The following is a 12,445-nucleotide window of genomic DNA, read 5'->3' on the forward strand; positions in this document are numbered from 1 at the left end:
TTCTCTTTCAATCAGTCAGTCCAGGAGCACTGGAACACAATCTAAACTCTGCCATCTCCATCCTACAATCTCTGGGGTTCAAAATCAACTTTCAGAAATCTGCTCTTTCCCCATTTCTGGACCAGATATGAAGGTCTCCCTCCCCACTTAGATGGTTCATGAGCTCATTTCCTTTTTCCAAAGCCTCATCCCACTAACTTGCATCATGGCCAGGACCTTTCTCAGAAGCCTGGCCTTTATGGCATCTACCATCCCAGTGCTTCCCCTGGCAAAACTATACATAAGGAAACTACAGTGTTTCCTGAAATTAGTGTGGATGCCACATGCACACCTCCCTAGAGTTCCCAGGTTCCACTTCTTCCTTGCCTGAAGAGGGAAATTGCCTGGTGGATTAAACAGCTAACTGTCAACCCAGGTTTCCCACTACATCCTTTACCACCAGTTCAGGAGATGTTCACAGATGCCTCAGGCACAGGATGAGGAGCAGCTTTCCGCTCCATAAAAGCACAAGAGTCCTGGTCCCCCTCTCAAAGAAGGAACACATCAGTGTAAAAGAAATAAGGGCACTCCTGCTATGGTTCTTCAGACCTTTCAGACCCTCTTAATCCCAGGCCATCTTAAAAGTTTACACAGACAGCATGACTGTTCTCTGGTATGTAAACAGTCAGGGAGGGACAAAGTCTTATCTCCTTTGCAGGCTAGCTCTGCAAGTCTGGGAATTGGCTGTCAAACTTCAAACTCCCCTCCAGTCAGAATGTAGTGGCAGATGCATTGAGCAGGTCCAAAACATAATCCCACAAATGGATGCTGGACATTGTCCACAGATGGGATGCACCACAAGTAGACCTTTTTGCCTCCCCCATGAACAAACAGCTTCCATGATTTTGTGCCAGATATCTTCATCCTCTGGTCTAGAAGGTGGACGCCTTCATCTTTTTATGGAAGGGGATGTTTCTGTATGCATTCCCTTCCCTTCCTCTCATTCCAAAAGTCCTGCTAAAGATTCAGCAGGAGAAACCAAGAAAATTGATGGAGACACCCTTTTGGCTAAGACAGCATTGGTTCCCCCTGCTCCTGCCTTTAGCCAAGGGCAATCACCACAAGTTACTCCACAGAGGGGACCTTCTCACACAACACAATGGAATTGTAATCCATCTGCACTTGTCTACCCTTCAGCTAACATTGTGGGTGATAGGGTCTTAATTCCTTTCAGACACCGTTTTTCAGAGGATGTGCTAAGGGTTCTGCAGGAGGCCAGGAAGCACAATACAAGAAAGTCTTACTTATCCAAATGGAAGAAATTTTCAGTCATCTGTATTTCCTGAAACCAGGACCCACTGACAGTGGAAGTCCCTCTGGTTCTCTCATATCTGTGTGAATTACTAGATGCTGGCTTAACTTACTCTTCAGTCAAAGTGCACTTGTCAGCCATGTCTGCCTGTCTGCCTCTATCTCCTCCTTTAGCTTCCAGATTTGAGGCTAAACAATTCTTAAAAGGTGTCCTTCACATAAGAAGGAAACCTGTGGCACCCCCCTGGGATCTTAACTTTATATTAAAGAAGCTGACCCTTGCTCCGTTTGAACTGACAGCTTCTGCTTTCTTGTAATTTTGCTCCTGGAAAACTATTTTGCTGCATGCACTAACAGAAAGGTTTCTGAACTACAGGCCCTAATGGCTTCCCCTCCTTTCTTGGTGCTCCACAGAGACAAAATGCGTCTTTGCACCAAACTTACCTTTATGCCTAAAGTGGTAAATGAGTTATCCCTCAACCAGTCCATCCATTTACCTACTTTTTCCCCACTCTACAGAACTCTATGGAGAGGATTTTGCACACCTTGGATGTGCACTGACAGCTTAGATTCTACCTTAACAAAACAAAGGATATCAGGAAATCGTCAAGTTATTTGTCTCATTCCACCTTAGAACTTTAGAGTTCCCTGTCTCTAAATACATTATTTCCAGATGGATCTCTAAAGCCATTTCCTTCTGCTTCAAGCACCATAGAAAGAGCCTGCCTTCTCCTATTAAGGCACATTCTACCAGGGCTGTTGCTTCCTGTGGCACCTTCTTCAAAGGAATGGACACTATCTCCATTCTGGAGGCAACCACCTGCTCTTCAGTTCATACCTTCACCAAACATTACAAGTTGGAGAACATTTCCAAATGTAGGGCAGGGTTTGCAAGGACTATTCTCCATGGCGTCATGGAAAGCTGCTCTGCCCCTACTTCCTCCCTTTCCTCACGAGCTTTAGTATTCTTTCTCATGTTAAGAATACTGCAACAGAGGAATAGAAGGGCATAATTTAGTTAAGTAAAATCTTACCATAATGATAGATGACCTTCTCTTCTCTGTTGCAGTAGTCCATCCCACCCTCCTTTCCCTTGACTTTGTTTGTTCTTGAATGTACTTGACCTACATACTCCCTTAGATGGGTGTTTCTCCTGGGGCACTCAGTTCTGAGGAGGGAGTGTGCGTACATCACTTTTAGGGCCAACTTCTGACAGCAGCCTACATGCAACATACCATGCACCCCTAGTAGTAACAGTCTCTTGTATATTGGCCGACGTTGGGTGGTCGCCACAGGAAACTCCCTCCTGTTAAGAATACTGCAACAGAGAAGAGAAGGACATCTATTATTATGGTAAGATTTTACACAACTAATCTTTATTAGTTCATGCTCTTCCTTATACATTTCTTAATGTTGGTTTAGTTTCCTTTAGTTGCTTCCTTAAAACTCTTCAGCTGTAGTACATAATCATATAATTGGGATATTAGGTGCACTGTTGATACTTTAGCAAGAGGACGTTTAGTCTGCAGTGAGGAACTATAACGAATCGTTAAATTTCACTAATTCAACTTTTCAATATACAAAATCTATATAATCTTAAAAAAAAAATAGAATATCGAACAAAATTGAACTTTTTTTGTACAGGACGGGCCCCCTCCTTATCCCACTATTAACAATCTCACATTAACAGCTAACAAAGTCAGAAACTGACCCAGTATGTACATCTCCCCCAACACACATATTCCCACAAACACACAACAAAGTAAAAATCATTTGAATTTCATCTCAGTGAATGCTACCATGCAGCCATTATGTACTTAGAACAGAGTGTGAGAGCCTTAGCAGCAGGTTCTTTACTATGATTAAAGATTTGCCATCACCATTTTTAAGACACTTGCAGGTCTAATAAGACCCTCGTGCCAGCTGTCATTACATGACTTACTCTGTAATTGAGAGTTAAAAGTAAGATAACTAGTGTCTTGGCTCTTAAACCAACCATGCTTACTCTCATTCTTTGTTCCTCTGAAAGCAGCAACTTTTTGTACTTGTTAGTATTGAAATTACCATGAATGCAAAGGATTGCAATGTGGAATGCGTATCCTTTGCACTTTAGTAATGTAAAAGTAGAAAAAAGTCCACTTACTCTCTAACTATTTTGTGTGCGAGTAAAATTAGTTCCTCTAACTTTGCAATTCAGTTTTATGTAAGAACAGTTTCTCCTTGACTTTTTCTGCTCACCTTCTCCCAGGGAGATGATCATCTTTTCCTCTGCAGCTCAGCTTTCAGTTCCTCTGTCTTGTCTTGCAGACAACGCTGCTGTCTTCTTTTCTTCTGTCTTTCTTCGCCTAAAAATTGAAAAGAGCTCAGCAGCAGTTGTTCAGAATGACACACCAAAATGTACAGTAGCAAACCACGTCTTCAGTACGTCTTTGACAATAGTCTCCAGCTTATTTATGCCCACTCAGAGTTCCCATACAAGTTGCATCAATCCCTCAGAGCCACACGCTCCAGAGATCTAAACCTTGTCATCACAATAAACAAAACATGCTGGAGGGATAGGTTCCTGACCCAGAGACTCCCCAGACTCTGGAATAGACTGCCATATATGTCAAGCAGAGTGCCAATTTGGCCCTCTTCAAAAGGAACCTTGATGATTGGATGGGAGAAAGGAAATTCACCCCGGGGATCACGTCAGTCGCCCTGCTAGACAGGGGTCCAGGGAAGTAAATAGTTTGGGAATAAATGGTCAGGGAATTGTTATGGCCAGGCTTGTATAGGCCCTAGGGCCGATAGCCTAGTACCAACCCATAATTGATACAATTTATGCATATAATATACAACATATATGAATAAAAGAAAATGTTGGTATAATATGCCTCATGAATCACTGCTAAGATAAAATGTCATGAAGGTTATTGTACTCTGTTTCTGTTTTAATTAGTAGGCTATACAGAGGTAATGTCACATTATCCCTTTTAATGAAATGTTCCTCCATTTACTAATTGTAAAGACTTATTCACCTTCTGTGACACTTTTACAACTCCTTAATTAAGTGATACAGTGGTATTTTTAAGAGAACATGGCCATTAACTGAATGAATTCAAATCTATGACTAACTAAAATCAGAGCACCACACTGCTTCCAAGCAAGCAATTCCTGGTATAGTCAATAATGATCCTGTCCACAAACTACACTTTTATCTCTTCTCTGTCTACTTGGTTATAGGATTTACCAGTAGTGTGCTCCTATAACCTTCATTTACATGAACTTACTTCAGTTGTTTGGTCAGTCTTGTATATGATATTGGCTGAGATACCTTGTATGAACTGGTAAGCTATACTTCTATTGTTAGGTTAGTATCACTTTGCAGTATTTATTAGAGAGACACCCTGACAACCAAATACTACTACATCACAAGCCTTCGTGTCAACAGTAGGACAGGATTATGATGCAAGATATGTCGGTCTGGACTGTTGCTCTTCTTTCCAAACCCAAAGCTACAAATGCCACTGTTGTCAGTCTCCACACTGCAACACAACCCCAGAGTGACACACCCTGCACATTTAAAATGAGTTGCGTGCATTTCATCTAATGTCATTTGGTCAAAACTTAGACTTCATTAATTTGGTATTTGGTCTAAATACTTTTATTGTAAGTTTGAGTTTTTAGTATTACACTGATGTTTGTTTCATAGAGTAATGTGTTTTTTACCATGTACATTTAGGTTTTTTCATATTTTTGTAAGTGAATCTTGGGTTAGACTCACACAGCTATAGGTATGCTGAAACATGGGTGTTCTTTGTTAGATCTCACACAGTGGGTTATGGGAGTTTGCTGTTTTCCCACTGTTGTGCAATCTTGTAGTTAGAATATATATTTAGCAGTGAGTGTGGGGAGTGCCCCCCTACAAAAACACATTTTTTAGTTTTTTTTGATGTTTTCAGCTTTAGATTAAATGAGTTTAGATGCATTGAATGTAGACAGTGATTTTAGATGAATCAGCATAGACCCTTTAAAGTAGCATGCCCACATGTATTTAATGTATCCCACATCACAGTACATGAGCAGGCCCCCCCCCCCCCGTAAAAGAAATGTAGCACTTCGAGTAATGTTAAATTCCACTGGGCAGGTAAGGGTTAAAATTTGTGGTTTAGAAATGTATGATATCGCACTGCAGTGATACTGTCACTCAGTAGTTCCAGACACACAAGCCACACCCACAGCGACCATCTCTGAGGTATTCCTCCTTTTGAGTGTCCTTGTAACTGTTTCACTGTTGCAGCTTCAATAAAGCATTTTCTGCCAAAAATAAGGTGAATGGACTTCTGGGGGGGTAACTTTGCAGGATACATCATATGGAATCTCCAGTATTGGGAATGGCAGTCTTTGATAGCAAGAAGGAAAGCCACTCTGTTTGTTGCAGTTTCATTGGAAAAGTCCTGTTTATGGAATACTTTGCTTTCCTTTATTTTAATGATTTCCTTGGGGCCCAGATTGCTGCTCTAGACCATTTTCTCTTAGTGCACAAGTTTCATATTTGACTAATATTGGTTGTGACCTTCTGCCCCTTAGATGCTGAGGAATTAACAGGCTGTGTGCACATTACATACTTCTTCAGCTAGGGTATGCAGTTCTCCCTCTCATGTAGCCTTTAAAATCCAGTCCCTGTTCCTCCTATTGCTTTCCAACAAATCTTAAATTCTTTGCTCTTTCCCAGTCTTCTTCATCAGTTAACCAGGCTCGAAGTTGTTGTCGTCTTTCAGCTTTCCGAACTCCGGTCCGCTAATGATTGGCAGTAGATTTTCACAAACACTGACATGCCAGCTCGACGTTCAACCTTCAATGAAGGTACGCCCATTTACGCATGTCTTTCGAACACCCACCCAACCGCGGGGAAGACATGCAGACTCCACACAGAAGGCACTCCCCGCACTCCAGCCGAGAATTGAACGGGAGAACCTCTTGCTGTGAGGTAACAATGCTACCAGGCTCTAAGTAATTCCAGCATTTCTTCTCCTGTAACTAATTTCTTTTAAATCTTTAACCTCCACATCCTTTAGTACCAGCTGATTAGAATGAACTTTAATTGCGGTCTCTGTTTCTGACATACTTTAGTCAGATTACTGTTAATAATCCAATAAAATAGCGTTAATTTCCTGTATATTATCTAATTATACGATCTAATTGTTTCTAGAACCCAGTACTATGCATGTCATTTAGCTGGTTAGCCACTTTCTCACTTATCAAACAATTGTCTTAACTCAGATCAGCAATTAAGCCACGTGGTTCCCCTAAACAGTTACTGATGAATTTTGATGCTTTCTCCTTAAAGTGAGCTTATTGTGCATGAGATGTTTGCACTTTCCATATGTGAACATTTTATGGTAGAGGTCTGTAAGTACTTCTTTTATTAACTGGTGGGAAGAGGAGCTCATCATTCAGCATGTTAAATGATCCCTACCTCAGCCAAAAGTCAGAATGTCTTTGATAAGAAAATCTCCTTGAAAAATAGTGTTGATACTGCATTATAAAAATAGCAATTGATTTGTTGCCTGCAGATGATTTTCCCCTTCAGCACATTCAGTGTTTTAATCTGGCAATGAATGCTTTTATCATTTTGTTCTATAGTTGTATGGGTGTTTGTGGGGGTTATCAGTAGTGTTTAGCAGTATTTCAGGATAACATGCATTACATAGCTAATAGTAGTGATCCATGTACCACAATAATCACTGAAGATTATGCTAACCTTTATGCATGGCTTATTTAGCAACACTGTAGTTTCAACCTAATACATAAGGAGAGAAATCTCATTTATGAAGTCTTGTCATTTTTAGCTAGTCATTATGGCTTTAAACCTTGTCTCCTTAATAATAACAGGGATGTTTTAATTAAATATGTAAAATGTTATATAGGGGACTGTGCCCCATCATATGTTGCACTGCTTGCAACCATTTGTACACACGGTCAAGTCTACATGTTGCATCAACTGGCCATAATTCCATGTAAAGTTCTTCAGTGAAAGTGATGCAAAACCTTTTCCTTTTCGTGAAGTAATATGCATATTTATTTTAGAAGTGAATTCAAACCTAATGTTTAAGCTTATAATGTCATTGCCTCAAATTATACTGTCTGACTTACCTGCCAAAACCTGACTAGTTGCGTTTTGTTGGAACAGCTGTTTGACTATTACATGTCTTTTTCTTTTCACTGGGTTATAGGTTTTCCTCACTGAGTATGCTGGTCCGCTTCTGATTTACTTGCTTTTCTACTTCCGAGTGCCCTTCATTTATGGCCCTAAGTATGACTTCACAACAAGCAAGCACTGGGTAGTACAGTGAGTATGATTTTAATAACTTTTGGCTGAAATTTTGAATGGAGAGCAGGAGAATTAATTTCTGTCCGTAACAAGACTACTAGCTACTAGGAGAAATAATCCCTGACCATGCCTTCGGTTGGAGATTCATATTTTGCCCCAGAGCATTGGCCCTTTTTAGGCATAATTTGCTAATGGAACTGGTCTTTTAAACTGTTGTGCTCCTTGCCTTTCCTGATGACACATTCTGCATTATTCGTATGTGACCTACATCTTTAAGTACAGGTGTGATGGTGATTCATTTATCTGAGATATTTATTTCTTTTTTGTATATAGTTCCTTATGCATTAAATATATGTAGTTTGCTGCATAAACCTAACATTTAGGGAATAGAAGAAGAATGCCAGACATAATGTGTGCTGTGTCATATCACAAGTTATTGTATTCTGTTTGGCTGAATGAGGACCAAGGTAATTATAAATGCCAGTCCTAGAAGTGCATTGTTAAACTCCCCTGGAAACTGTTAGAGAACTAAAGCAATGCCTTTTTTAGTAAATGGAGCTTCGCATTGTTTAAAGCCAGAGAGTGGACCTGGAAAGGGATTTAGGAAGAACAGTGCCAGCATCATTATATTCATAAGTACACAATTAATTACATTCAGAAAGGAGACTTTATGCAGATTTTGTTGTAAAAAAAAATTACACTTGTACATTTATAAGATTAGTATCTGTGACATAAAACTAGTTTATACACCAAGAATCCTTATGAGTACTTTACAGCTGCATGCATGCTGTATGGTATTGGCTGCCCCAAAGGTGTAGTTAATTTCAGATGTCTATTATTTTGATCTCTTGAATATTGTGTATAGTTTCTATTATGTTAAAATGTTTTGGAAAATGTATTATTCTGTTTCATATTTCACTGCATTGCAATCTGTACTGATTAAATTACAAAATAAAAACAGTTTGGACAAAAAAGTCCTAATTTTAATCAGATTCAGTTCAAGGGGGTGGTTCTAGCAACTATAGGATTTATTTTCTTGTCACTGAAAACCTTTCTTCTTATCAATGTCATTTTAAGAATGCACTTTTCTTTTTTGCCCGTGTTAGTTAACTTTATCTAAGCATGCAAGACTTGTGTATTATATTCCGGTCTTTTTCATTCAGGAACTGAAAAATATGTAGAGGAGCAGTATAATTGGAGATATCAGTATACTGCAGTGTGTGTGATGAAAGTAGATGCAATGAGAAATAACCACCCCTTTTGTTCTGTTTTATCTAATCTCCATGGTTACTGTCCCCGATAGGTAGGGATGGAGCACAGCTCTCTACATAATACTGGTAAGTTTTACTTAACATATGTCATGTGTAAATGATTTCTTCTCCTCCTTGTAATGTGGTAATGGTCATTTTTCCTGCACATCCTTCAGTAACTGTAACTTCCTGCAGGTAGGTAAGTGATAAATGTGTCACAGTCTTCTTTTTATGGGGAAATTATATGCAAAACCACAGTTAGGGATTCTATTACTCATTCATTTATGTTCACTACCAGTCTTTGAAAGCTTCTAATACTGTAATTTCAGCTTTCCATGTTGAGGTATGAATGAGTGTCTTCTGGACTTCTTCAAAAGGACGACTTCTCACAGTTGTGTATGTACAGTGATAAGACCCGGAGTACTGTAAGAAAACAGGAGGAAAAGTCATGCCTTTTACAAATACCACTCTCAAAGGTTGACATGAGAAATCTTACAAGTGCACTGTCTTGAGTTTTATTTTGGAAAACATGTGTACAGCCTTCCCTCAAAGATGCATTAAGTTGTGGAAGTGCTTCACTAATAGGATTGGGGGGGCATCATCTTCTACTGCATACCTCAGAGGAAATGGACCTTCCAGAAGATAATGGGATTATATATCTCATTTGGATGACACTGTTATGGCAGTGTTTCTGGTCCTCAAGGGATTCTGTAAGGAAGTGAGACCCCAACCTCTTCTATTTTGTTTAGACAGCCAGTCCATCTTGTAGTAAGTAAATAAAAAGATTGACATAAACTCATACTCCAGTGCAGAGAGGTGATGTACATCTGGTAAAAGAGGGTAGAGAAGGGGCTTCTTCCTTGCAGCTGCTCTATCCTAAGAAAAGAGGATGTATTGGTGAACTTCCTGAGCCACATCTTCAGCCCTTTTCTGGAGCTAAAGATTCAAAAATCCTATCTGGTTAGAGTCTTTTAGCAGTGGAGCACTCCAGAGATTGACTTGTTTGCCATTCAGGAGAATGTGTTCTTCCCCTTTTCTGTTCATTTGGCATTTAAGGGGAGTTTATGGTAGACCTGTTCTCTCTCCTGAGGTTCAAAGATTTCTCTGCACTCTTTCACTATTCTATTTGAATCTTCACCTCATGCAAGTTTCACTAGATGCCAAAACTCATCCTTTTTGTCCCAGGGTGGATAGGAAGGGTTTGCAATTAGGCTGTCACATCCCAGGTATAGCAGAAGACTATCCCAATACAAACCAAGGAAATCCTCCCAGGTGAGGTGATATCTGACTTCTGTCCAACAGCGATTCCATCTAAGGTGTCATATTCTGTCTTTGGGTGGAGAGATATCCTTCATATGTAGTATATTTTTTAAGTGATGTTTCAGTATGACCCAGTTAAACAGAGTCATGTCATTGAATGGAATCAAAATGGGAAACATATTTTATGTGAGGGAGTATGCAAGCCCTTTATAGTCCCCACACAGGAGGCTTTTCCACTTGCCTCCTCCTTCGTTGTTATAATCATTCCATCAGAGCTTAAACAAGATTAGCGCAAAATGTAGTTTCACTTAATTCAAGCCCTTACACTTAAGTTCACTCAAACACCAGGTATAGATGAAGTGGGAGCCAGTAAAGCAATTAAATTCCACATCACTTCTTTCAGTCAGTCTTTTATAGGATCTTGACCCATTTGAAACCTTTGCAACTTTTTCAGTTATCTCATGGTATATATGTGGCATCTTTGTCCATCATGATGTAGTGGGGTGCAGGATTCTGGTCAAATGCCTACTTGATTATGCAGCATCTCAAAGTCCCTTTTACGGAGAGTAGAGGACCTCCAGCAACCCCTATTTTTTCCATATTCCTCGAGGTGGAATATTAGTTGTCGAAGCTTGCGCCATCAGCACAAAGAAAAAACAGCCACTTCCACTCCACAATACGTATAATAAGGAAACACAAAGGTAGCAAGACTTCAGACAGACATAACACCAGGGTGAAAGAAACTATCTAAAGATGACCTATGGGGTTCCTGTTCTGATGACGGTCGGATGGAGAAATTTGAAATAAATTGCTTGAGAATTTTTCACCCTGGTGCTATGTCTGTCGGAAGTCTTGCTACCTTTGTGTTTCCTTATTATACAGTTGGTCTACACTTTGATTTCCATTTTCTAGTAATTTTTTTTTTGTAGCCACCAGATTAAAACTTAGCAAGGCCTTACTATATCCAGGCAATTCAGAACTTGTAGCCTAGTTCAAAAAAATTATTTCCTCAGTTACCTTCATTTGTTTACCCAATATTTCAGACAGAATACTCTGTAGGGAATTTTTAAAGTCTGCCAACTTATTACACTCCCAAAATATATGTCCTCAGTTACCTCTTTCTTCCCCACCACACCTCCAACATTTGCCATCTACCCGAGGATAAATTCTTTGGAGTCTGCTTGGAGGATAAAAATACCTATGCAAACACTTCAAAGCAAAAATCCTAAATCTTATAGACTTTGTTGCATACATATGTTCTTCCATTATTTCTTTGAGAAATGCTTATCCGGTCTATCTTCCCAATCTTTCCTAACCTCCTCTAATTGATTCCATTTAGTTATCATGCAATATGACCTACTAATTATCCCTTTTTTAACAGCAGCTTCTGTTCTATATTCAGCTAAAAAATTCTACCAGAGCAGGTGTTCACTTAAGATCAGTCTATCCCTTTCTCTTTGCCTGTACTTTGATATCAGGAAAGTCGGTCTCTAGCCTGCAGTCCAAATGTCTTCTTGGCCTCTTCCCATTCTGTTATCTTTCCCTCTAGTTATTTGCTCACAAGTACGTTGTTTCCTTTACCAGTTTTCTCCAATAAACTCCAGCCCCCTCTTGCTTATTCTGTGTACCCTTACTTGCAGTCAGCCCTATCGACAGAATACCCTTTCTTCATTTTCATCTTGACTTAGTTCTTAGAATACTTTCTGCTATGTTATGGATGTAATATTCTCTGTAGCTGTTGTTATTCTCCTTTAGGATCTGCATCCAAAATCCCACTCTGTCCTTAGTTCTTGAATTTCATCCCTTTTTCATCATCATCCCTTTCTACTTTGAATTATAGCTTTCTGTTTGCATTATGTATATGAGCCTTAAATGATGCTTTAGGCTCTTATCAGTAGGGAACCATGTCTAGACTTTACAAAGATCAGGCTTCTTTAAGACTAACCCACATTTCCTGCTGAAAGTGATATTTGGACTGTTCTTTAAATTAGTCATTGCATCTCATTGTTTTCTTTTTGGGTTGGAGACTTGAAGAAAGAGAGCATTTCATACCATGGACTTGCATTGCCACCTCAGGTTTAACCTGAAAAAGGTGCATGGGTTTAGTGAGATGAAACAACTGCTTTGCTGTTTTGCTGCAGGGTGCTTGCTGAAACCATGTAAACCTTTTCCTTATGGATTGTTTAAGGCACTGTGTTTGGCCACCAGGTAGCTTATTGCCTTTTGGAGGAGGATGCTGTCTAGGTCTATTTCACCAGAGGTACGGTTCCCTTTAGTGCCTGCTTCAAGAATGTCTGCATTGTGGAGATTTGTTTCATGGACCACTTTA

General features: G+C 39.6%; 1 protein-coding gene across 1 annotated transcript in view; it reads left to right on the top strand.

Moving 5' to 3' along the window:
- Positions 1 to 12,445, top strand: part of TECR (trans-2,3-enoyl-CoA reductase) — a 722,978-nt gene that overhangs the window by 352,971 nt on the left and 357,562 nt on the right. The window contains exon 5 of the mRNA XM_044084549.1: positions 7,509 to 7,624. Within this exon, the coding sequence (XP_043940484.1) occupies positions 7,509 to 7,624 (116 nt within the window). The remainder of the gene's footprint in view (positions 1 to 7,508; positions 7,625 to 12,445) is intronic.

Source organism: Protopterus annectens, chromosome 9.part0, assembly GCF_019279795.1.
Source record: "Protopterus annectens isolate FY-2018-M chromosome 9.part0, PAN1.0, whole genome shotgun sequence".
NCBI lineage: Eukaryota > Metazoa > Chordata > Ceratodontiformes > Protopteridae > Protopterus > Protopterus annectens.